General features: G+C 39.4%; 1 protein-coding gene across 1 annotated transcript in view; it reads left to right on the top strand.

The window, feature by feature from the left end:
- The window catches only part of LOC122811786 (keratin, type I cytoskeletal 18-like), a 140909-nt gene that overhangs the window by 99902 nt on the left and 13159 nt on the right, over positions 1 to 27848 (top strand). Inside the window, exon 5 of the mRNA XM_044083846.1 lies at positions 15990 to 16115. Coding sequence (XP_043939781.1) covers positions 15990 to 16115 — 126 coding nt within the window. The remainder of the gene's footprint in view (positions 1 to 15989; positions 16116 to 27848) is intronic.

Genomic DNA, 27848 nt, shown 5'->3' with positions numbered 1-27848 from the left:
CAATGACTTTTTACGATTTGAAGAGTAGAGTAACACTATGAAGCTTTTGAAAGTATGCCCAAAAAGAAAGGCAGGAAAACAGGTGCACATATTTGATATGCTAAGCAGTTCTTACTTAAAGTAGCAAAAACAAAAGATCTGCTTCTGAAGGATCTAGAAACTTTTTGAGTGATTTTGCAGCTGTTTAACTTAGAAGATAAACTGAATGAGCTTATGAAGTGTACCAGAGAAGATAAAGAAATGCCGTTAGTAAGTGAAGTCATAATGAAAGGTTGCCTAGTATAGATGACAGAAGTGCAGAGAAACAATCATATTGCCCTTAAAGAGAAGTGATTTCATATATTTAAGACCTGATTGTTTAAATCAGATAATAAATATTGGACTAAGGTTAGTGGCAGTGACCTGCTTCTTATCAGGACAAAAAAAACATCACCATGAAAAAAAAAACACTTTTGGCAATTCCACAAAGAATGATCTTCTGTACTGGTTTCTGGTACATATTTTATTATGCAGTTCTATGAATATGCACAGTGGTGGACTAATCCTAATGGGACAAAATTAAAAGAAGATGTACCATCTCTGAAAGAATAAGTTGCTCTTCGTTGTAATTCCAATACATGTAAATGTGAGTCTCAGACTTATGAAAGAAAACCCAAGCAAACTGCAGAAAAACTGTGAATGTTGCAATTTGCTGTTCTCTATTAAACTTGATTTTCCCTTTACCCCCTACAGTGTGGTGCAACCCCTCTCCCCTTACCTTTACTTATATGTAGACTAATTACATAGTTACATAATCATAGAGGAAAGAGGAAACTCACACATGATAGGAATCTTTGCCAGTACGCCAATAGAAATCACACCATCTGTGATATCCTTGACATCCACTGTACTTACATACAGTACGCACTGACTGCAAGGTCAGTAAACCCCTAAGAAATAGGAATTCTCTAAGACACAACAATCTTGGACTTGATGTTTGTACTCCCCAATTCTATACATTCAGTCTTGCCCTTCTGGGAGCAGCACTTAAAAATCTCAGACGTTAAAATGGTTACCAGAAGAACCACGACAATCATTGGAGACTTTCATGTAAATGCAGCTAGATTATTTCGCATCCAACTAAAAATACTTCTAAACTACATGAGACTAACTTGATTAGTAAATAGCCTTACTGAATCCAACTCTAGGGGATGACACGATTCTTTTCTTTATTGCTGTATTACAATTATCTCTTGACTGTAACTTCCATTTGGCGGAGCCTAAGCTTTTTGATAGAATGAAATTATATCCTCACATTTCAAAAAAATGTTTATATCCCTGGAACAATAGTGTAAATGTCAAACTTTATGCCACAGACTATTTTTTATAGTGTTGCATTTTTTACATTCTAGGTCTTAAACTGATTTTTTAGGTCACAGTAAACACAACAACTAAGTTTGCAATATTTTGTAAACAACTTGGAATATCTGAGCAACCAGAGTGGCATACCCCAAGGTTCGGTCTTGGGGCCTCTGTTATTTGGGATATACTGTTCTGAGGTACAGGCCAAAACCAGTGGGCTATGGCTGACCAAGTTTGCAGATGACTGCAAGTTGGGAGCTATCATCAATTCCCCTAGTGACGTGGACATCCTCCAAGAGGGTCTCACCCAAACAAATGACCGGTGCCAGAAACATGGCCTCAAGCTGAATACAAAAAAATGCATCATCATACTCACTGGGGAGAAAGATGTCCCCACAAATTATCACATTAATAATAACGTTCTAAGCACGCAGTCAATCGTGAAGGATTTGGACACCCAGATTGATAGCAGCCTGACTTTTGACCACCATGTTGCTTCCATTGTATGGAAAGCTTGCTACATGGCCCACCTCATAAGTCAGGGTATCTCATTCAGGGACAAGGAGGTCATAACATCCCTGTATTCTTCCCTTATAAGGCCCATTATTGAGTACAATGCCCCATTCGGTAGGTACCTCACAAAGCACATGCAGCAGTTGGAGAGACCACAGAGGTTCATCACCAGGGCAATCCAGATCCTTAAAAATCTACCATACACAGATAGGCTAAAAGCTCTATGCCTCGACTCTGTTTCATACAGACTCCTCAGAGGTGACCGCTGTTTGGTATACAAGGCGATTTCGGACCCTGCCTTGATGAGACTGCGGCATATCCGCAAGTCAAGCTTCACTCGAGTAACCCACACACATGGCCTCAACCTGGTCTGTGACATCAATAGGACTTGCTGGTGGGACAGATTTGTGTCTCAGATACTCCCCCATCTATGGAATAAACTCCCTCTCCACATCAAACAGAATACCTTTTTACCCCCTTTTAAGCACAATCTGGATAACTGGATGGGAAATAGAAAATACATCCCTGGGATTCCACCCATGTCCCTGCTGGATAGGGGCATTGGGTGCTGATTTATCTGTGCATGGGCTAAACTCTTGGCTAGGCTTATAAGGGCCTCAGGGCCAGTAACCTAGTAACTTCCTATGATCCTATGAACCACTCGAGTTATACACATACTGCAGCAACACTTTGTTCATCCAGCTGAGAGCTTTCATATGAGGCAAAACAGTCCTGTCTGTCATACTTAGTTGTCAAAATATTTGGAAAATTATAACATTTATGACAGTATACGTAACTGTTATATGAGCAACAGTTAATATCTCTTTACTTGCACTTGACAGAGGTTAAATATTAATACAGACGTGTTTGCCATTATGTAACTTTTAAGATAAATATCTTAATGCCTTGTAGGTAGCATGGTTTTGGAATTATTAATTGGAAATATGAGCAAGCAATATTTGATGCCTAGAGGTGGCAGTAGGATGTAACTGCAGAAATACCTGCAAGGGTCACTTGGCTATAATGAATTAATCAGGTTAAACCTAGCAACAATATACCTGAACTCAGTCTTTCCCAAAAAGTATTGAAGACATCCTTCTACTGCATCTGGGAGCATAATCAAACACATAGCAAACTTCCAACTTTCTATTTCAGTAAATATTTTTGTTCAGGATAATTTATTCTCCAGAGTATCAGTTTAGACAAGGAGATGATGCATAAGTCAAAGAAATTCAAGAATATCTCAACCTAAAGGAAATTAGTAGACTAGACTATTTGTTGTTTCACTTTTCAGCAAAACAGTCAAGAAACTCCCAAATCTGGACTGTATGGGTAGTAGAAAAGTGTGGCATTTCCTAGACACTGATTTACCACCATAACTATTTTTTCTTTCTTATATTTACTAATTATAATACTTGTCAGTTTGCTTGGGATCTGTTTTATTTTTTTTTTGTTTTATTTTTTTATTGATTTTTCAATAACAATCATTTGAACAACAAATTATGATAAAACTATGTACAAATGTTACAAGGGCCTCAAGCAGTGTATAAGGGAAAAAAAAAAGAAAAAAAGAAGAAAAATAAAGGGAACAAGTTATATAAACTGTAAAGTATGGTACAATATTCATTCATTCATTCATACTTTCAATATGACTAATTAGATGAAGACATATCTGAATTCAATGACTGAATAAGAGATAGAACTTTTGTCCAAGGGTTGTTAGTCCATTTTCTTGGGTATATTCTTGATTCTTTAACTTTTATTTCCATTGACACTACTTCAACCAAAAGAGTCATGAAGTCTTGTAAGGTTGGAATGAAGGATGACTTCCATCTTCTTGTAATACATTTTTGGCTACTGCTAGAATTGTCCAAAGAAGATATTTATTTTTGTTATTCAATACAATAGATTAATTTACATTCAGAAGAATTAAAGGTTTTGATAATATAAAGGAATCAGTAAATATGGCTTGGAGAAAATTTTCAATATCATTCCAAAATTTCTTAATGTGAGAACAATCATAAAAGATGTGAGACCAATTGGCCTTACATTCTAGAGAGCATCTCCAACATATCACCTGTTGAGAGGAGTTAAATTTAGCAATTTTATTAGGAGTGTAAAAACCTATATGCAAAAATTTCCAGGAAAAAAATCTTCCATATTTGTAAATTAGAGGTTAATTTAAGACAGTGTAATTTTTTTTGATTTATTCATATGAGATAGGGACAATGTACAATCTCTAGTAACAAAATCCCCAAATTTCTGATCAGGAGTAGTTTTATAAGTAATAACAATTTTATACATTTTTGAGATTAAGTTTTTCCAATTAAATTCACCATGCAGTGTCTCATGCATAATAATTATACATTTGGGTGATGAGCTACAGGAAGAACTCTGTATTGTTCTGCACAAATCTTGAGTGAATGGAAGTAGACCATTGAGAACTAGCCAGTCTGATGATGGTAGATCATACTCTTTGATCAAATTTTGTGCATCTAGTGCAACTAGGTACTTTGTGCAATTATACCAGCATGTACATTTTTTCTTTCCCAGCAACTGAGTGTATCTAAGCTAATATTATCGAAAAAGGTTTTTGTAGTTTTAAAGGGGAATAGAAGCTGGATCCATAGTTTAATGTCAATATTGTTATTTACAAAACTTCTAAAGGTCTTATAGATATGATTTAAATAAGCTAGATTAGTAAATTTAATTGTATTATATTGTATTTTGATACAGAGTACGTACCAAAGTTTGTTAGTTAATTTGGTTAATTGTAATTTTTTTATTAGTTTATTTTTCATTTAAGATAATACTTGTATGTAACGATTTTCAAGCTGAAGAATATTTGGGGTCTATCCAATTTATTATTGTTTTGAGGTTAGAGGCTTTAATATAGGATTCTAAATCTGGGAAATTTATTCCTGCAAGTTCCCATGGTCTAATATGATTAGTTAGAGCTAGCCTATGCTTTTTAGGTTACCATAAACATTTTAATAGAGTTTTGTTTATTTATTTTAAAATATTTTTACTGGGTAATATAGAGATAGAAAGAGCTATGTAATTTATTTTTGGCAATAAGATCATTTTAATTAATTGTAATCTATCTTCAAATTTTAGATGTAATTTATTCCATTTCGCTGTGAAAACTTTTAATTTGTTTATAATATTTTTATAGTTTTTTTAAAGTTAGGTCAATATTTTCACATAGGTCAATCCCTAGGTACTTCAATGAGGAAACCTACTTCCCAATTATTTCATTAGTAGTTAAATTAGTATTATCATTAAGATTTTTTTTATTTAGAAGCATATGATTGGGATCTTTTTTAATTTGCATATCTGTGTATTATATATGTTTGATTTATTAAATGTCATTTTGCACAAGAGTGGTCTACATTTACAGTACCCCTTTTTAGGTGAATCATGAACCACTGAAACACCAGAATGGGCATCACCATGGGTATGGGGTGGGGGGTTCTGTTCTCATAGTAATTTTGTGTTAAAGAAGAAGGACTTGATGAAATGTGATGAGTCCTGCATCAATCGAAAACTGCCTGATCATCCAATTTACACAATATGGTACAGTGTACAGTTCCAAAGCATACATTCTCCAAAGTTCATTCCACCAAATGTAACTGAGTGAAAAAGGACTCTGACAAAACAAAAAAAAAATCCAACTAAAATAATTATTTTTGCAATGGGGAAAGCCCCTTGTATCTCCCATGTGGAGAACTCTGTGCATGTGTACAGTAATTTTATCAATGATTCCAAACTTCAAACCCGAACAATTCTGCCCAAGTCAGCTTTCTTGGGACCTTCCTCAAATGCTTTCTCCATGTCTAGGAATATCTAGTGAATTCCTTACTTGTTTTCAGTTTCTTCTCCACTCTCTTATTGCAAACATTTGGCCATTTGTACAGATTCCTGATCTAAACCCAAACAGCTTATCTCCCATCTTACTGTCTACTACCCCACATATTAATTTATTAATAACTCTCCTCAGCAATTCCATGCATTGTTACAGGAGTTTGATACCTCTGTACTGCCCACAGTTGTGAATATCCCCTTTGTTCTTGTACACTAGCACTAGAATGCTTATCTGGGATATGCTCGTCTCCTTATAGCACAATGAGTACTTTCAGGAGCCATTTCTCCCCTGGTGTCCCCAACATCTTGATCATATTTGCAGTGACCTCATCTGAGTGTATTGCTTTCCCTGACTTCATCTTCCTTAGTGCATTTTGTACTTCTTGTAAGGTATGTGGTCCTTCTACTTATATTGTAGACTGTGGATGCAGCAGTACAGCTTTTGTAGGTTTTCTTCATTCAGAAGCTTATTGAAGTACTCTTTCCATTTGCCCTTGATGTCATCTGGACTGGTGAACAGATTGTTGCTGGCAACTCAGATGAATGGTGTCTGCTTACTCGATTCTTTATCTTTCTGTCATTGCCTTGCAACCTGATAGTTCTTCTTTGTGCCATTTGCTGACTTACTTTACAGAAGTTGGTGGATTTTCTCTGATGCCCTGTCCTTTGCCAGGAAAACTAACATCTTAACCCTTTTGATAGCCAACCTCTAGTCCCAGTTTCCCTGACTTGGCTTTTATATCTCCACCTTCTTCCTGTATTCCTTCCTTCCTTCTTTTCATAACTTCTTAGACTTCTGCATTCCACCACCGGCTTTCCTTATGTACCTTATTTCCATACCTAGCTTGGCAATGTATCTGTCTGTTGCCTTCATACGTTTCTATTTTGAGAGGATGCCATGCTTTTGACTCCACATATTTCATCTTCTTTGTGAGGTTCTACCAACTTAATTTTTTTTCTTTAAACCTCTGTGATTTTGCTCAAGTCAACTTCAAAGTCTTCAGCCTAGTTTCTGTTGACTTTAGAGTCTTCCCCTACCAGTGTTTGAAGCCAAGTGTGGCCACCAGTGGTTTATGCTGAGGGCTGACTGTTTCACTATGGTTGACTTTGCAATATCTGATTTGACCCTATGCTCCCTAACTAGGAGAAAATTTACCTCAGTTACATGTTAATCACTGTTGTAGGTTATCTTGAGACTGTGTCTCTCTTAGCAAATCATGTACTGGTTACCCTAAAGTCTTTTGCCAGCATAGAATGGCCTGTCCTTCATTATTCCTGTTACCCAAGCCATACGGGTTTAGGCAATCCTTATATTCTGTTCTGTCTGCTCCAATATGAGCATTCAGGTCTCCCATTATCAAGACCAACCCCTTTTTATCCCACTTTGCCAAGGTGATCTTGCATCTGCAACACAAATGCCTATTTTTCCTCACTATCACAGACCTGCTCAGGAGTATAGAGTGCAGTTATGAAGACTACCCTATCTTAATACTGGGGTATGACTGACATGAGTCTGTTAATGATTCTGATGCTATTCCTCACTGTCTTCAGAAGGCACTTTGTATTCACAATTCCTGAATCATTTCTAGTCTATCCTCCCCAAAGCAGGAGATCCTGGATCCCAGGTCAAGACACGTCACTCACTACACTGTCCTTCTACCTTATCTACTGAATACACAGAACATTCAGTCTCCTCTGTACCATTATATTATCCACTTTTAAACTGTATCCTGTCAGTGTAGCAATTCTTAGTTTATTTTTGCCAGGTTGATTGGTTTTACATCCAACTTTCACTTAAAAACTATGCAGGTAAATTTGTGTGAGCAACTTAACACCAGTCAGCCAGTAGCTTACTAACCCTGGGACACTGGGCTTCATGGCTGGCACACAGTGCTCAACAGGGGCATGTAGACTACTCCCATTGTTAGCAAAGCCAGATCATGGTCAACTGCGACCCTAGACAAGGTAATAGACCAGTTCCTGCATCCCCCACAGCCATACTAGTACCCCTTTCCATGGCTGTCTTTCCCCAACTGCCATAAAAAATATTCACACCTGTCAGTGTGCATTCTATTCTCTTCATTACTTTTACAGTGATCACAGAAATTTGGATCTAATTTAAAACTTTCTTAAACATTTTATATTAAAAATGACAACCATTTGATGAACAAAACAAAACACTTTCACATTTAAACCAGACTTATCTTTACCAGCAGTGCGCATCTCTTTTTTTGAAAGTCACATTTATTGAAAATGTATCTGGCAATCCATTCAACAACATGAGATGTGCTAAGATTCATAAACAACATGAGATGTGCTAAGATTCATAAACAACATGAGATGTGCTAAGATTCATAAACAACATGAGATGTCCTAAGATTCATAAACAACATGAGATGTGCTAAGATTCATAAACAACATGAGATGTGCTAAGATTCATAAACAACATGAGATGTGCTAAGATTCATAAACAACATGGGATGTGCTAAGATTCATAAACAACATGAGATGTGCTAAGATTCATAAACAACATGAGATGTGCTAAGATTCATAAACAACATGGGATGTGCTAAGATTCATAAACAACATGAGATGTGCTAAGATTCATAAACAACATGAGATGTGCTAAGATTCATAAACAACATGAGATGTGCTAAGATTCATAAACAACATGAAATGTGCTAAGATTCATAGTTAAATAGAGATGAAAAGGTGTAGAGTAAAGGACATAAATAGGAGCAGAAAAGAGTGGCATTAGGAAGATGTCAGACAGCAGGGATAACTTAGGATCTTAAGCTATCCTGGAGAGAGTATGCAGTGGCATATCCACCTGTGATTTAGGCCGCTTTTAAATAATGACTTAAAATAGGAAATATACTTGATGTTATATAGTGTTAAAGACAAAACATTACAAAGTTTGGATGCAGATGAGGAGTAAAGAGCATTACAGGAATTTTTCAGTAGTTTTATTTTCACTTTTTAATTTCTCCAAATCTTTTGGGTTTTTAATACCGTGCTGGGAATGGTTCCTAAGTCAAAGTACGATTAAAATTCATGAAATAAGTGTTGTTTCACTCTTTGATGTCAACCAAAAGTGCATTTTGCAGCACCTGCAATGCGCCCAGTATTGACTCCTTCTGCAGTTCATATGAAGTTACATGTATTGGTAGCATATCTAAATATGATTGTACACTCTTTTTATAAGACCCGTTGCTCCTACTACTATTTGAACTATCTGGGTATCTTTCTTCCACATTGCTCTCATTTTTGCTTGCAAATCCTGATATTTTATGACTTTGTGCATCTCTGTATGCAGGACACTGTAGTCACTGGGTGTCGTGATTTCAGTGAGCAATGCTACTTTTGTCATCTTTTCTTGGACCACTGTATCTGGTTTTCTAGCATCTATCTTTTGAACTGTTGGCAATGAATGATCCCATGTGATGTAGACTTCATCATTTTCTGTGATGCTTTGTGGCTCCTGTTTCCAGTATTTTTCAGCCACTTCAATACCATAATGTTTGCACAATCCCCAGTGCAACAGTCTTGTCACATTATTATGCCTTTCAGTATACTGTCCTTCTGCCATTAGTGTGTTGCAAGCAGCAACAAGGTGTGCAACTGTTTCCAATTCTGTTTTACAAAACTTACATTTGCCTGTTTCTCCCACATGTTCAATAGACATTGTAAACCAATGTGTACACAGCCCACTATCTTGTGCCATCAATATTAACCTTTCATCTGTTGGTTTGAATTTGCTTCTCCTTAACTATTCCTACATTCTTTCTTGATCAACATGAGGTTCTTCCAGAAGGTTTCCTTACTTGCAACTATATTTATGCATTTTTCACATTTCTTGCCTTCTCATCTGGTCCTTCACCTTATATTCTTTCTTTTTTTTTTTTGGCACATTCAGTTGCTGCCTATTTTTTATCCGCTTGTGGTTTGATTTCCATTCCTGTGGATGCCAATGTGCTTCAGTTAGCCTAAGAAGGGAAGTCATCTTAGATTTATTCTCCTCATGTTTCAAAACTTTCCCTACATTTGGGTCTTTTGAGGTCAGCAAATATGTGTGGAGTCCCACGATTGCAGATCTGTACATGTAATCAATTTCAAGGAGGCCCATCCCTCCTTCGGAACAGGGAATATATAATCTTGGTATGCAATGATTTTTTTATAAATCATTTGGTGAGCATGAAGCAACCTTCTTGTTTTCCTATCTAATCTATCCAACACTTTTTGGGGCCAGTCAGTCACTCCAAAACTGTAAGTTAGGACAGGAAGATCAAATTGGTTTCAATTGTTCTGTAAGAATGGAGTAGTGAATACTAAGTCATAGCTGGTGTCAGAGTGGGGCACTTACCTGGAGTGTGTAGTATTTTATGAGCTTGTTTTTGTTAGTTAAATTTAAGGATGCTGGGTAGTTGAATCCAGTTGAATTGTTTTAAAGCTGAACAATAGTGCATCTGAGATGGTAAGGTGGGAGTACATTTGTCAATATTATTGTATGTCTGGTCAACTTGTGAGATTTGGCTAGTTTGCAGTTTGGTGAAAGATTTAGCATATAGAAGTGACTGAAGGAGAATAGCAGATACAATTTTCTTTCTCCAGGAATCTGTAAAAAAAATGTTTGATTCTGTATAACTGGCCGATGTTGATGTTTTTTTTTTTCTTGGTTGTTAGGTCAGTGTTATAGTCAAACTGGAGGTTTTCATCAGTTGTTAGCCCTGAAATTTTATTGTGTGAGACAACTTCTGTATGGGTACGATTGAGCAGTTTTATTAGGAAGAATGAGACATTTCTACATTGCTAAGTATTGGGAGTAAAGAGCATAAGTTTTTTTTTTTTCATTTTGTACCAGATTTGAGTTTTTGTAGCCTAGCTTCAGTGGCTGAAAAAGATGATTGGATCTGGGATTGGGGGTTCTTTCAAGTTTTTAGTGATGCAAATGATGGTGGACTTATCTGCATACTGAGTAATTATGGCATATGAGGCATATTAAGGAAAGTCATTTATGAAGATGTTCAAAAGCAAAGGACCTAATATGGTGCCTTGGAGAACTCCTACAAGTATGTTGTTTAGGAAGTTAGAGGTAGAGTGTGCTCATCTGACACTGAGTCCTGTTAGAGAGGTAAAAGGTAAAACGTTTAGAGAGAATTTGGCAAGTTCTACTTTAGTGGGCATCTGTAGTGTTTGAAACAATGTCAAAAGTTTTTGATAGGTCTTAGTAGACAGCTGATATTAGGCTTTTACTGTTTCTGTGGTATTAGATTGAACTGAGGAATAATGTTAGTGCAGAATTGGCACTATGAGATGGTGGAATCTATGCTGAGATGTGAATAATAGATTACTGATGTTTTAGTAACTGGCATTGAATACATTTCTCCATGATCTTTCATAAGGGGGAAAGAAAAGCAATGTGTCTAAAACTGATTAGTGCTACTGCTAATATGGCTTTATGTATGGCTAGAATGTAAACTTGTTTCCAGCAAAGGGAAAAGTAAGATTCCTGAATGGATCTAATGGATCTATTTATCAGAAGGGAGATGGGATAGGTTATGGCAACTGCTGCTTGTTTAAGACATTCGGAAGGTAGGTTATCATGTCCTAGAGTGGTGGGTTTCAACTTGGAGAGAAGTAGTTTAAGTTTTGAGGTGATTAATTTGAGGCTTCATATATATATATATATATATATATACACACACGGTTCCCTATCAGAAGCCTGAAACACTATAAGATTGAAAATCAAAATCCTGAAACCAAAAGCCTGAAAATTCAAAATCCCGAAAACCCAAAATCCTGAAACTCAAAATCCTGAAAACACAAATAATGCTAATATGTCACTATAAAGACACTAATATCTACCAACTGACCCTGACCCTAACCCTAACCCTAAGGTCCGTCAATATCGCACACTCACCTGACCCGCGCCCTAACCCTAACTCACTTAAACCACCCCTAACCCCAATATTTGTCACTATTGCGTACATGCCTAACCTGCGCCCTAACCCTAACTCACTTAAACCGCCCCTAACCCTAACATAAAACCAACCGCACACTCACCTGAACCCAACGCATGACCTAACACCACAGGGCTAACAATAGCAAAGCCACAATGACGTCAGTATGTCCATTTTGTGTTTTCAGGATTTTGAGTTTCAGGATTTTGGGTTTTCGGGATTTTTAATTTTCAGGCTTTTGGTTTCAGGATTTTGATTTTCAAGCTTATAGTGTTTCAGGCTTCTGATAGGGAACCACACACACACACACACACACACACACACACACACACACATATATATATATATTTATGAAAGTAGTTTAGAGTAGGCTATCAATCAGTATGTTCTTAGAATGTGGCAGAAAACCAAATTGCTTGGAGAAAACCCATGCAACCACTGTGCTTGATGCATTTTGGCAAGTGCACATGACCAATAAGCAACCGTGACTGCTTTATGGTATAGAGGGATGGTGCCTTGAGTACTCCTTCTCTGATCAGAGTTCATTAGCAGCCCCAATGCTACAGAAGCCAAGTAGCGTGAGAGAGGAGTGATGAAGTGGAGCCACATCATCTTTCTTGGGAAGAAAGGGGGGGTATGCATGCCTGGGGGTACACATGCTGGCTTGACCATTCTTGCTGGAAACTGTGAAGAACAGGCTACAGTGCATTAAGGAAGAGGTGAGTTTTTTTTGAAGTGGGGAGATTGCCCAGCACTACCACCCCATTGCACTGCATTCCAGTGGGTAGCTTAGGCATACATGCAGAAGGTAGTAGAGCATAAAAATAAGAAACAAATTACTGCCTGAATGATGTTCCTCTCAGCCAGCCGTATCCTTGATGATGGGGAGGAATGAATGACTGGCAGGCAACAAGAGCAAAGAAACGTGCTGCAGAATAATCATGGTATATTATGTATCAATGATACTACTGCGAGGGGTGACAGAAAGATCCAACACATCTCTGTTACAATCATGAACTCTTTTACAGTCATGGCAAATGAACAGTGGAGCCCACTCATTAGTAATCCTCCATATGGTTCTATCCGTAACTTGCCCGGCTAACAGTTTATGAATGATTTGTATAATATTATTATTACCTGCAGGTGATGTAATATATGATTTCCATTTTCTTGTTCTTGAATTTTTGGCTTCCTGTAATAGAATGATAAGTAGCTTCATATTATAGTAAGTCCACGTTTTGCACCGACCATAGTCAGTTAAAATAATTATGATAACAGCACAAGTGTCCAAGGCCAGAGGTGGACAAGGAGAGTTTGTATTTTATTGTTATAATTCTGCAGAGAATCACATTTCTTGAGCATATTCAGTGGTGCACCTCTGACCAACCCACCACATTTTCAACATTCAAAGGTAGTCTCTGATAAACATGTGCATTCAGCTTCATGTATAGAAATATATGTGGAGGTATTACAAACAAAATATTTAAAGGTTATGGGACATTCCAGTTAACCATGGTAATAGGCAAATCTGTATCCACAATGCATATCTCTCAACTTGTCTGCTCAGGAGTCAGGAACAGAGCCAAAAATTATGTGAGGAAGAGGACCAACATCAGGAAAAATATTTAAATATTAACATAATTCACCTGGAGAGTTAATAGAACAACAGACTTTACACCAATATGCATTTTCTGAAGAAGTATAAAACTCTAATTTCTGGCATTAGTGGCCGAACATAATTCTCAGTCATTTACTAGAAAATTAAAAAAATTTGATGAGGTCAAATCAAGGTCATTCTTGTAAACGCAGGACAGTTGAGAGCCATGATCCACATATTCTCATCCATCACAGATGCAGGAACCTTTCCTACTTTCTCTTAATCTATAAGCCAGTAAGAATTGGTATCATTATAATTACTTTATATATTGTACCGACTTCCCATGTTTTAGATGCTACAAATGCATTGATTTGCAACAAGAGTTTAATTGACTTGAGACACTTAGACCATTTTACCACTTGTAGTTGATTAATCAAGTAATTATATAATAAAGAACCATCTTGTTCTAGATTGTACCTTTGTTTAAACAACATTAAAGCTAGCTCTCCTCCATTACCCATTAACTGCTCTCAGAATTTGAGAATGTGCATTTAACCATCTTCTTATGTTTTCACCATTGTTTCTTCTGTCACTCAGAAAAAAAAAAAATAAGGGAGAAACTCAAATGTCCAGTAGAAGGATTCCAAAGTTGCCATAGACCGTCGCTCTTTGCATATGGCCCAAATGATGGAACATTTCTTTCCACCACGAAGAGTTTTCTGTCAACACACAGAAATACACCAGTCTAATTTTGGACATAATGTAATACAGTTCAGTATCTGATCAACTTAATCCTACAATTTCATACAGTAAGATTTTTTTTCCAAGCAACTCTGGATTTTACCCACCCACAGAAATAATATCATTAGGGTTTCTATTGTTTTAAAAAACTGGGATAGATTCTAGAAAAAATGCCTGAAATGCACATATGAATAATGATGAAATAAACATCTGGATATCTTGAACTTTCTGATGGAGATCAGGGAAGACAGGTTTCCACTTAAGAAAATTTGCCTCAGTTATTTAACACTTTAGTGGAACTTATATTTTCTAGGGAGTCTGCTAATCAAATTCTGCCTGAGTTGGATGTAGCTGAGGTGGATGTAAATGATCCCACAGTACTCATCAAAAAAGGGTAGGTGAAGTTCTCTGGTACCCTGCACAACTCTCCCCTATTTAGTATGAATACCACCTCAGTCTGCCCTGAATAGACAGGTCATTCACCCAGCAGGACTAAACCAATCAAAAAATGCAAATAGAATAGTTTACAGCTTTGCTTTTACTGTTATAATATCGTCATGTTTTTATTATTTTATAGATCTGTGAACTAAAAAGTAGTGTTGCTCTTTCCTAATCAGGCAGCCAATGGAAGCTCCCTAGGAGCTAGCAGTGATGTGTTTGTAGGTATGCAAGCAAGATGAATCTGCATATTTTATTTACATCCATTTGTATTTTATATATATTTGTGGTAGAATAGTCAGTCATTAAGGGGGGGTCCATATTTAGTTTTGGGGATAAGGATGCTTCTTGCTAAAGCATGATGTGTGGAGGGAGTAAGAGATTTTATAGCGCAGCTTTAGTTGATGGAGAGTTTTATTAATATTGTCAGTATGCTTTGTCAGGGAGCTTGTGGGGTTTAAAGTTATTCCAATGTATTTTTTTTTAATCAGAAGGGGCAGTAGGTTGCCCACAGTGTCTGGTACACCAATAGACCAAGTTTTTGGCAGCTTTTGTGGTGTTCCATTGGATTTGAGTAGACTGATTTTCAATCTGTTGCTGTATGTCCAGTGACATAACTTCCCAAAACTTGTTTAGCTTCTGTTGAGGGGAGGTGCTGTTGTTACTGAGCACAAAGCATAGAAAATTATCAGTGGGCATAACTAAACTGAGGCGTGAAAGATTAGTGATCAGGTGGTCAGGGTTACTGATGAAAAGAGAAAGCAGCAAGAGACCAGGGCTGAAGCCTTGACGTATCCCTGTTTTAATCATAGCAGGAGTAATGAGGCAACTTCCCGAATAAAACTGAAAGATTTTGCTATGTAAATAATTTTCAAACCATCTTATTGTTGTGGAACTAAAGTTTCATTTCCTTAGTTTGTTGAGGAAGAGGTTGTGATTTACTGTTTCAAATACTCTGGCCATGCCTATGAATAGGCCACCTGTTAATTTGGATTTATTCATGTCATTGAAGATGGTGTTTCCAGCAGAATATAAAGTGGTCATGGTAATAAAACAATTTTGGAATTCATTTTGCTGATCACAGAGGCCATATTTCTTTTTGTGTTTAAATAGTTGTCTGTAGATTAGTTTTTCAAATATTTTTGCTAGTGGATGTAAGACTTTGATATGCTCTCAAGGTGAATTTCTTAGCATCCATGCCTCAAACACATAATAAAGTGGTTATGATCAGAGATCTCATTATAATCCTGTATACGCTGTAGGTGTGTAATTGTTTCGTAACAGTAAATTTAGACCTGAGTTTCCCTTTTTTCATCTGTAGACAGTTTAAAAGGCTGGGTTTTTATTTTGCAATGTTCTGTGTCTAGCAACCTGCATGTAAGAAGCATAATTCTATTATTCTTTCCATGTAAAAACTCTATGAAAAGGCACATTTTATACTGTTTTTTTAATTGATCAAAAATATTTAAAAATTCACGCTAACTGATGTTGAACCACTAAATTTGTCTTACCTTTAGTTTTTATTCCAATAACAGGCTGAAAGCTTCCAAGTGGAAACATCATACAACAAAGAATCATTGCAGACTGCCAAAACTGAACTGAGTGATCTGCGTTGCAAAATTCAGTCTCGGCAGCTTGAGCTGGAGTCTAACATAAGCATGGTAAGTCAGGGTTCTACAGCTTGATCACTCCTTAAAACATAAAATTTGAATTTTCCAAAATTTGGTAGAATCTTTAAATTTAAGTAAATCCTTGCCCTTGCTTCAATCCATTCACTTAAACCCAAATATCAAGTTAAAGAACAATATTATAAATTTAAGTGGATACCCACTTATTAAAGAATGCAATCTATGGGACATACATAAGCACAAAGAGAAATGTATAGAAGAACTAAGGAACACACTAAAAGTAAATAAAAGTTATACCATAATGTTAAGGCAGATCAGAGAGATTATACCAGCAGTAATTAAAGATTCACCGATGAATGAATCAGACTTGGACACATTCTTAGCAATTCGTAAAACTATATCTTTCATGAAAAAAATGCTTTCTAATGCCTATAACATAATTACAACTATTAAGCATCAAATGTTTTTATTATACTCCAAGTACTGAGATTAGATAGATAAAGAATTTACAGAAAAACAGAAAATTCAGGCTATTGACTCTACCATTAAATTGATTTCTTTTAAGAACCTTGTATACACCCAACTAATGATACATAACAATGCTTACTACACTCCAATGGTACTGAATACTTTTGACCCTAGAATATCCCCATCCTGTACATGCTGTCCGTTCCCCAAAGCTGATCTGTTGCACATCTTATGGTTTTGTAAATACAGGCATAAGCTTTGATGCTCTCTTAAGGTAAGGCTAGAGAAGATGAGCTATCAAAAATTGACATTGTCCTGGGGGGGTTGCTATTCTTCATATTACAGACTTAAAATTATCTAGGCTAAAATGGCATATTCTTATTACTCTATGTGCATTAGTTAAACTGTGCATAACACAGAACTGGTTAAACCGCATAAAGCTTTCCTGGAATGGATTTAGAAATAAGGCTATTAAATATATATCCTCTCACAAGCTTATTATAAACAATGTTAATAAACATTCCTGTTACCAGAAATATTGGAAACTCCTTCTTGACCATATTTTAAAAGAATAGAATATGATGGTAGAAAGTGTTTGTTGCACTGTAGTCCTATCTCATCTTCATTCTTACATATGGGATCGGAGCTGATCCTTGGCTCCGACTCGGCCTATTTACAAGCTGGAAGACTTCTAGTTGACTCATGGCTAGGTAGATATCCCATCGTGCACCAGTACAATACCCAGATCTTGTTTGCTGCGTCGACAAGTTTGGATGTGCTTCTTCTTGGCTCTGGCTAAGTCTTTCAATTTGTTCAAAATTTTTGGATAATTCTTCTGGTTTACCTTTGAATAGCATTGTATTGTTATAGTTAATGTAGTTTTTACAGTTAGTATACTTAGCATTTACTAGTGTGCCGTTTGTGTGCAATTTCTTCAAGTACAGTTGGCCTTTGGCCTTATAGTACTGGGTACCCTGTGTGCCAGTTTTCTCTTGTAATATATTTGTTTCATATTAGATATTAGTAATCATAGGTGCCTTTTGTGCTCAGTTAGGCTGTGTGTGTTGCTAGATAGTTAAGTCATAACTTTTTGCGGTTCTTCCGCTTGCTAATATTTCTAGTTATTAGTGTTGCAAACAGAACGAGGTTCTGTTCACCTTGTGAACAATTTCAGCAATTTAGACTTATTCCTGTTTGGGTGTGTGCGAGTCTCTCTCTCTAATTGTTTCTGTACTAGGTCTGTTTTAGTTAGAGGACCTAGTTTTTCCTTCTTTCTTCCTGCCCGGGCTAGGCCCGTTTAAGTTAGAAGACCTAGTCCTTGTGGTGTCTCTTTCTCATTCCTGTAGGGCTAGGCCTGTTAAAGTTAGAGGACCTAGTCCTTCTTTTTTCTGCTGTGTGTGCATGTGAGTTCATCTTCTGTGAGGATGTCTAAGGAAAGCAAGGACCAGAAGCCACCTGGCTTTAAAAAAATGCATAAAATGTTCACAGAAGATGTCCATAACGGATGGCCACAGTAACTGCGTTTACTGTCTTAGGGCCATCCACTGACAGGAAACTTGCTTATTTTGCCACTCTTTTAGTGCTAGGGTGTTGCAAAAAGAAAAAAATAAGCTCATTCTAAAAGGTCTCCTAAAATCTTCTTTTGAGGAAGATATGGCTAGCTCTTCCTCCTCCTCTGCTAGATCTCAGGGATCTAAAAAGGAAAAGTCTAAGTCTTCTAAGAGGCCCTCCCCGGCACCGGCTGGTGTCTCAGAGCCACCTCTTAAAATTTCTAAGCCAGACAAATTTACTGTCTCATCGACCCCACAGAGCTTGGAGCCGATTGAGAGTTGTACTGCTGTGATTACAGGGTCAGTGCCAAGTACCTCGGAGCCAACAGTTGAGAGTATTCAATGGACCCGGTCTTTGGAACCCTTACCGGTCTCCCCTACATTGAAGTCACCAATATTGCAGAGATCCAGTTCTCCTACTCTGTCCTCCAGGTCTTCCAGGAGTTTATTGAAAGAAGATGTGGAGAGGGTAGTACTGAGACTCTTGAAGTCATCTGCCTTACCGAAATTGTTGTTGGTTCCTACCCGGTCAGTTCCGGGGCCTCTTGAGTCCATTCCCCCTTTGGTGATTCCTCCTCTGAGCCTTGTTGGTCTTTCAGAGCCAGAGTGTTTGGTACCGCTGGTGGATCCCTCAGTTCTAGCTCCCCCTATGGTTGTTTTGGAGCCAAGTTTCACTCCGACACTCCCAGTGCTGGTCATGGTGTCTAAGATCTGAAGCTCTGCGCGTCGGTGAGGGTGAGCTCGGACCCTACGTCTATCTCGGAGCAAGTAGCTCTGGAACCAATGGCATCCTCGGTCTTCTTGGAGCTGAGGAGGACTTCAGAGCTGGAGAAGTTGGCATTTGAGATGATGAGGAGCGTGCTGTTCTGGTCATCAGCTCATACCAGAGGTACCGACACTCTCCCCCCAAAGCACCTACTTCAGTCTCAGCTCCTACTCCCTCCCCGGACAGCAGAGACCTGCAGCCTCAGGAGCCACTGGCCAGTGGTCCCCACTCTTCTGAGACCTCCCGGAATGTCCTTCCAAGGAGCCCCCATGGAAGAGAACATGTAAGAGGAAGCATGTAGACTCCCAGGATGAGTCTCTTACTTTAGTCACTGACCTCAAGGAGTCAGAAGGGTCCCCCAGGTCGTCCTCTGATGATGTCTCCTTCATAGACATCCTGGAAATCTCTAAGCAGAGGTGCAGCTGGCTCACTGTCACCTCTTCTGATGAGGAGTCAGTGTACCTGAAGACTTTTGAGTCTCAACCTTCAGCCTCTTGGGTGCCTCCACCCTTCGACGAACTGATGGAGCTAGTTAGTCGGAAGGTGTGGGATACTCATGATGCCATGGAGTCAGTCCCCAGGAGACCAAATAAGTTTCTTTCTGCACCCTGAGAAAAGGAATTTTTGTCTAAAGGTGTATCCGTAGATGCCATGGTGATGGCAGCAGCCACTAAGAAGGAGTTGGAGGAAACTTCTTCTTCTGTTCATCCGCCAAATAAGGAGTCTTGAATGATGGACAGATATGGGAAGCATATTATCTCTTCAGTGGCATTTATTCTTAGATTGCTGAACTACCTTACACACTTCACGAGGCTTCAGAGAGATCTCCTTAAGGAGTTAGGAGATTCTCTATAAGATACATGTACTGAGGAAGTCCCTGACAAGGTGTCTGCCCAGTTGTCCACCTTAAACTCTATTGTCAACTCATCCATGAGGCTTATCTTGTATGCAGCCGATGGAGCGAGTAGAGCAGCGGGTTCAGGAATTTCCCTAAGGCATCATTCCTGGATGCATTTGTGTAATTTTGCAGAACCATTCAAGTCTACCTTTACCAATGCCCCCTTCGACAGTTCTTCATTGTTTGGACCCAAGGTAAAGGACACTCTCACCCGGTGCAAACAAGAAGGAAAAACACACTCTGCCGTGGGAGTACATTTTACTGTCACCTCTAGACCATACCCTAAGGGTCAGAGGGGCAGTAAAATGTGGTTCAAGAAGTCCCAGAGGTTTTTCTAGGATGCACAGGGTGACTCCTCATTCAGAGGCAGAGGAGGAGGAGGGAATGGTAGACATCGCCCTAGAGGCAGGGGTGGACCGCAAAACCAGGGAGGCCGCAATTCCTTTCGGGGCCGGCCTTACCAGCGCTCCTGATGTGGGGCCTGACTGCACTTCTCTGAGGCCGGTCGGGGGTTGCATTTCTTTGTATCTAGAAGCCTGGCTAAGTATCACTCAAGACAAATGGGTACAAAGAATTATTACCAGAGGTTATGTCATACCCTTTTCTCTGCCACCTCATGTTCCCAAGAGGATCCCGGATGTTCCACCCAATCACAGGGATCAGGCAACTGTGGTGGTCAACAAGTTGCTGGCAAAAAGAGTCATCCAAACCATTCCAGCAGACCAAACAGGATCCGGAACTTACTCCAGATTCTTTTTAGTGCTAAAACGTACAAGGGACTGGAGACCCATCTTGGACTTCAGCAAATTGAATGAATCAGTAAAGAAGGATAATTTCCGGATGGTGACACTGCAGTCTATACTCCCATTATTAGGGAAAGACAATTGGATTTGCTCAATAGATCTCCAAGATGCCTACTATCACATAAAAATGGACAGGGTGTCAAGGAGTCATCTACGCTTCCAGCTGAGAGCCAGTCAGTACCAGTTTCGTGCTCTGCCCTTTGGTCTCACCACAGCCCCCAGGGCGTTCACCAAGTGTGTGGCAGTAGTAACAGCTCACCTGAGACATCGAGGATTCCAGGTGTTTCCATATCTGGATGACTGGCTCTTGACCACCCCACCAGGCATCTACTTCTTCAGACCAGGGATGCTACCATTCAACTTTGTGCCCAGTTGGGAATTTCTATAAATTGGGAAAATCTGCCTTATTGCCCTCTCAGTCTGTGATTTTTATAGGTGCAGAGATAGACACTGTAGACATGTTGGCTCGTCTTCCAGTAGAAAGGGCGCAGAATCTGGTTCTTCAAATTCAACGTCTTCTCCCCCTCTGAAAGGTCAAAGCCAAGACTATTCTGCAGCTTCCAGGGACCATGGCTTCCACCATATTACTAGTGCCGCTAGCCAGACTACACATGAGGGTTCTTCAGTGGTTGCTGTCATCCCAATGGTCCTTTCAGCACCTGCCATTATCTCATCACATACTGCTGATAGACTCTTGCAAGAAGGACCTTATTTGGTGGACTCTACCCAATCAGTTAACCAAGGGCACTTTGTTTGTTCCTCACCAATCCATTGCCACTGTGACCACGGATGCCTCACAGATAGAGTGGGGGGGGGCATTATCTAGGCAGGATTGTCAAAGGCACATGGCAAGATCACGAGGCTCAACTGCATATCAGTGTTCTAGAGATGAGGGCAGTGCTCCTGGCGTTGCAAGCACTTCACGACCTTCTGCCTCTGGGGACTATTGCAATACAATCAGACAACATGTTGGTAGTATGGTATATCAACAAACAGGGGGGAACCAGATCATACCCACTTTGTCGAGAGGCCATTCGAGTTTGGAAATGAGTGATAGCTTCCCAGCATTTTCTGGTGGCAATGCACATTCCAGGGACAACCAACGTGATAGCCGACAAGCTCAACTGGGCAATCCTGATGCCTCACAAGTGGTTTCTGAAACAGGAAATAGTGGAGCAGATTTTCTGCAAATGGGGACAGCCTTGCTGCAATCTCTTTGCCAGCCCGATCATTGCCAAATGCAGCAGCTACTTCTCCCTCATCCTCCCTTTGGGGGAGCCACTGAGAGATGCACTTGCTCACGATTGGCCCCTGGGTCTCCTTTATGCTTTTCCTCCCTTTCCTCTCATACCCAAGGTTATTCAGAAAGCGAAGTGGCTGGGAAGCAAACTGATCCTTATTGCTCCTTACTGGCCTCATCATTTTTGGTTCCCCTTTCTCGGGCCTCTTCTCCTAGATGATACTTGGATTCTGGACCCAGTTCCAGATCTCTTGACTCACATGTCAGGCTCGCTTCATCCCTCCTTACACACCCTCAGTTTGACCATCCCTAGTCAGGCTTCACGACTTCTCACCCTCCATGACTCATATCCTTACGTCCTCTCATAAACCCTCCACTAGGAGACTATATTCCAGTAAATGGAGGAGATTCTCTATCTGGGCAGAGAAAAAGAATGTTGACCCCTATACCGCCTCCATTCCAGTGGTTTTGGAATTCCTGTCTGAGCTTTTCCACCAGGGATCTGCAGCTGCCACTATCAGGGTTCAATTGGCAGTGATTTCAAATTTTCATGTAGGCTTACAAGATTCTAATCTGATATCACATAGGCTGTTCAAAACCTTCCTTAAAGGTGCCACCTTGTCAAGACCCCCATTTCAAGAACCTGTTGCTTCATGGGATTTAAATTTTGTGTTATCCAAATTAATGTCTCCTCCCTTTGAGCCTTCTCATACTTCCTCTTTGAAATTCCTGTCTTGGAAGACTTTGTTTTTGGTGGCTATCACATCGGCCAGATGGGTGTCAGAGTTACAAGCTTTGTCTGTAAAACCCCCTTAGCTGAATTTTCACAAAGACAGAGTATCTCTTTGTACTAATCCTTCTTTTGTTCCCAAGGTCTGTTCCCATGCCACTTTGAATCAATCCATAGAACTTCCGGTGTTCTTCCCAAATCATTCCACACAGCAGAATGCAGGTTTCATCAGTTGGATGTCTATAGACAATTACGTTTTTATTTGCACCTGACTAAGGAATTCAGGAAATCAGATCAATTATTTATTTCCTTCTCCGAATCCAGATCAGGTTTACCAATTTCCAAAGTGACACTCTCAAATTGTATTTCTAGCTGTATAGCTTATGTTTACACCTCTGAGGGTAGACCTTTACCTTTCAAAATCAAGGCTCATTCTACGAGATCTAAGTCTACCTCTGCAGCCTTTCAAGCCAGGGTCCCACTTGATAATATTTGTGCAGCAGCAACTTGGGCTACCCCTCACACATTTATTACTCATTACAGATTGGATTTAACCTGCAGGGGTAGAGTGTCTTTTGCTTCCACAGTACTCAGGAATATTTTTCCTTGAGCCACCCAAGAATAAGGTGCTAGGGACGCTGTCCTATATGTAAGAATGAAGGTGAGGTAGGACTACAGAGCATAAAGAAGTTATTTACTCACCATAACGTTCCATGTTTGTAGTCCATCTCGCCCTTCATTCTTATGAATCCACCCTCCTACCCCCATTCTGGAAGTACCTGGAGACAGAAAAATATTGTTACCATTATTATCTGGAGACCTTTTAGTATTGGCTTCTTTCTGTATGTTTGTTATTATTGTTCCTAGTTAGCAGCAAACAAGATCTGGGGATTGTACTGGTGGACCATGGGATACCTACCTAGCCATGAGCTAACTAGAAGTCTTCCAGCTTGTAAATAGACCGAGTCAGAGCCGAGGATCGGCTCCGATCCCATATGTAAGAATGAAGGGCAAGATGGAATACAAACATGGAACGTTATGGTGAGTACATAACTTCTTTTTTTAACTAGTTTGCTCATTTTTGTAAATAAGGTCCTTGTTACCTAATGTTTGATAGATCCTACTGTTTACAATTTTATATTACAGATCAATATCATTCTAAATTCCCTTAGTAGCACTTATTGTATATATTCTATATAATTGTCTGATTTTTGTGTTTGCTGTACACCTGTTATGATTGAATTGTACCTTGTTCTCTTAATGAAGTATGCTATCTTACAGAATTGTATTTTGTGTTTATGTGCTGTGTGAAAACAATACAATTTAACTGGAAAAAAAGTCAGGGTTCTACAGCTTGGGTCCTGAGATGCCAGCTTGAAACATTTTTTGCTAAGTTGTTTGATTGAATTGCTAAATACTGCAGGAATACTTGAGCAGGCACCACTGTGTATTAATATCTCAAAGTAAATTCTCCTGTTCCCACGTATTTCACTAACTACTTGAGTTCAATTCTAGCATGTGTGTTTTTTAAGTGGGGATACTGAGAGGTATTCCTGTGTACAGCATCTGACTGCCCTATGGCAGAACCATCACCACATTAGTCCTTCATCTATACTTAAGAGTCTGGAGCTGCAAAATAGCTCCCAAACTGAAGAGTATCACAAGCCTGGGGAAATTTGGGCCCCACACTTCAACACAACTTGTTTTTTTAAGGGAATGTGGTAGTGTCATTGTACAACTATTGTTATCTGGAGGGTTGATTTATTGTCTGAAATTTTATTCTCTGTAAAGTTCAATTCAAAAGGTAGGCTTTGACTTTTTTTACCATTGCAGTATTTTCATTTATCTAGAATACCACTGTGACACTGTTTTTTCCCTTTTTTAATGGCTCTTGATCAAATAAATTTTTTGTCCTCTTGTGGACTTTGTGCTTTCTCAGCTCACCTTCATGCCATACCATGAAAATTGACTGCTTTCATTTGAAGTGTCACTATAAATTTTGAGAATGTAAACATCAAATCTGCATAACAAGTATTTTCCATTTAATTTCCTTGAATCAGACCTAACTGCTTTTTAAATCCTAGCAGGAGCTGAAATTTGCATTTCACACTAGTGACTCTCATTACATCTCATTAGTTCAGCCTGCTTTCCAGCATACCTCTTAACTTCCCTTCTGCAGAATGTTTAGCATAGTGTGTGCCATGAGGCCAAAATGAAATGTAAAAATAGGATGACAAAACTGTTGAACTGAGTGCAATAATGTTTATATTGCTTGATTACTACAAACCTTCAGTAATAATTATTAAAAAAAATTCTAAACACATTCACATAGATACAGGGATGCTGCTTGTGACACCCCTGGACTGGCCCAGTAATCAAGAAGCCTCAATCCTCACCACTGGCAACGGTGAGGGATGTACACAATGGGAGGATTACAAGTACACACACACAATAAAGTACAGTTTCCCTTAAGAGCACACCGAGATCACAGTCAGTCTGGGGCTGGTTTCTCCTTGTTTCTTCAGATCCCCAATAAGACCCCCCACTGGCACAGCTATAGGGTTGAGATCTCAGCTGAGTGGTCAAGCTAAGACCTCCAGCACCCTCTCTGTCCAACCAGTGCTTCATGTCCCTGTCAAAGTAGTTGACACACACACTTTGAGATTTGATTGATATACAAACACACACACACACACACACACACACACACACACACACACACACACACACACACACACACACACACACACACACACAAACCTGGGAAAGGCTGGCACAGGTTTACTAGCTATGCCTACTTCTGCCCAGACTATAAGGTAGTACCAGCTGCCACCAGCCACCCTACTTATCAACTACTGTAAGACCCTTACAAAGGGTGTCCAATCCTACTGTGTAATGTTACTATTATCCAAATGGCAGTTTTGAGCAAGAGCAAGGCTATTTAGGAGTGGGCTGTATAGTGTCACCAAATACATATGCAAGTACCCTAAGAGCTTAAATATGTCTCACAAATATCAGCCACAAAGATAGGTTTAAATATATTTAACAATAAATAATAAAAGAAAAAGAAAATACTCAGAAAACAAACACAGTTACTTCAGTGTTCAAAATCACAGGAAATATTTTAAAACAGCATTGAAGGACAGTCTGAAATAAATACAGAAAACATCTAAACTAATCTTTACTATATTCCTATCTATATCTAAGAGAGATACCATGTCCTGAATCTTACTTATAGCAAGTGCAGATGTAGTGCTGATGAGCGGATGCTCTTGCTAGGTCCAAGACAAAATACAAAGTGCACAGTCTCTGTCTGAGAGAGTACTTAAGTTAATATCAAATATTACTGCTGGGTCAGCTTGGATGACATCACTCTTGGTCACCTGACTTCAGTTCCCAGGCCAAACAGAAACTTAACAAAATGTAATACCTCTATTTGAGAAATACATATCTCTCAGAACTGTGCAGCTGCTAGGAAGTCATAAAGCAATAAAACACTTTTTACATTTTAAACCTAGTAATGACTTCTCTCCAAGACAATATAAAAAAACCTCTAGCTCCAGACATCCTGTCTCCTTGCTGCATTGAAACTAACTTTTATAGCACATTATAAAGCATTTAATTTCAACTCATTTTCTTGAAGTTTTGTAAGTTAATCTTCTATGTTCCAGCAGGGTATGCTGTGGTCACATTCTTGAAGCTCAGAATATAACATGTAGTTCTGTATAAATCATATCAATATTCACAAATGACATAGAATTATTTACAAAATTCCAGATAGCTGGGCTGGCAGTGTCACATCCCCTCCCCCGAAAACTCAAGCTAGTTTTTCAAGTGACCCTTGAGAAACGTTGCTTGAGAGGGTTGAGCCTTTCTGGGAATACCTTACCCCATTCCCTGTCTTGACAGCCCATCTGTGTTGGCATTGCTAACCTCACTGTGGTGCTGCACAGTAATTTGCAACCCTAGACTCCACCTCATTAACTTGACATTTTGCTGGCTGGCTCGATATAGCCATGTTAAGGGATTGTGGTCTGTAACAACAGTGAATTTCCTTCCATACAGATAAGGCTGAAGTTTCTGCAGTGCCCACACTATGGATAGGCATTTCTTTTCTACAGCTGCATAGCATTCCTGCCTGGGTTGGAGCCTATGACTGAGATATACCACTTGGTGCTCTTCTTCCTTTGAGGAAACCTGGCTAAGTACAGCCGCCACCCCATGGTTTGAAGCATCCACCTGCACAACAAATTCTTTGTTGTAATCTGGACTGGGTAACACAGGGGATCCTCCCAAAGTTCCTTTAAGCTTCTGAAATGCCTTCTCACATGCTGGGGTCAACACTACCTTATCTGGCTTGTTTTTCCTTGTCAGGTCTGGGAGCGGAGCAGCTATGGTGCTATAATTGGAGACAAGCTTTCTGTAGTACCCCGCTGTCCCTAAGAATGCTCTCACCTGCTTTTTGGTAACAAAGGCAGGCCATGCCCGAATAGCTTCCACTATGGCAGGTTCTGGCCTGATCTTACCACTCTCCACTCTATGTCCCAGGTAAGAGACCTCTGCCATACCCACCTGACATTTGCTGGGCTTAATGGTCATCCCAGCCCTCTGTAGTCTTCCCAGCACCTCCCTGACATGCTGAATGTGCCAGGAATGGCTGTAGTTGGGAATATCATCTAGGTAAGCAAGGGCAAAATCTCTTGCTCCTACTAGGATACAATCTACCAGCCTCTGGAAAGTCACTGGGGCATTTTTCATTTCAAAGGGCATCTTCGTGAACTCATACAAGCCAATAGGAGTCACAAAGGCTGATCTCTCTCTAGTACTGGGAGTCAAGGGCACCTGCCAGTAACCATTGGTAAAATCAATAATGGTAAGATACTTGGTCCCACCCTGCTGCTGTAGGGCTTCATCTTTCCTAGGCATGGGGTAAGCATCTGACTTTGTGTGACTATTTAATTTCCTGTAGTCCACACAGAACCTGGTGCTGCCATCCTTCTTTGGTACCAGCACCTCTGGGGAGGCCCAGGGACTGCTGGACTCCTGAATTATGCCTAGTTCCAACATTTCCTGTATCTTCTCCCTTAGAGTCTGTTTGTTGTTTCTCTTAATAGGCTTTTGAGGTCCTGCATCCACATGGTGCTGCACCAGGTGGGTGCACCCTGGTTTCCCAGTTAACATGCCCCCAAACTCCTGTAACATTGCTAGGATTTCTCAAACCTGAGTAGGGGATAGGTTCTGGGACATTGCTACCCCTTCCACTGAGGTGTCAGTCCGAGCCTCACTGAAGAGATCAGTCACCAAATCTCCC

Source organism: Protopterus annectens, chromosome 9.part0, assembly GCF_019279795.1.
Source record: "Protopterus annectens isolate FY-2018-M chromosome 9.part0, PAN1.0, whole genome shotgun sequence".
Classification (NCBI taxonomy): domain Eukaryota; kingdom Metazoa; phylum Chordata; order Ceratodontiformes; family Protopteridae; genus Protopterus; species Protopterus annectens.
Note: the sequence above shows the minus strand (reverse complement) of the source record. Positions and strands in the feature narration are given on the sequence as shown.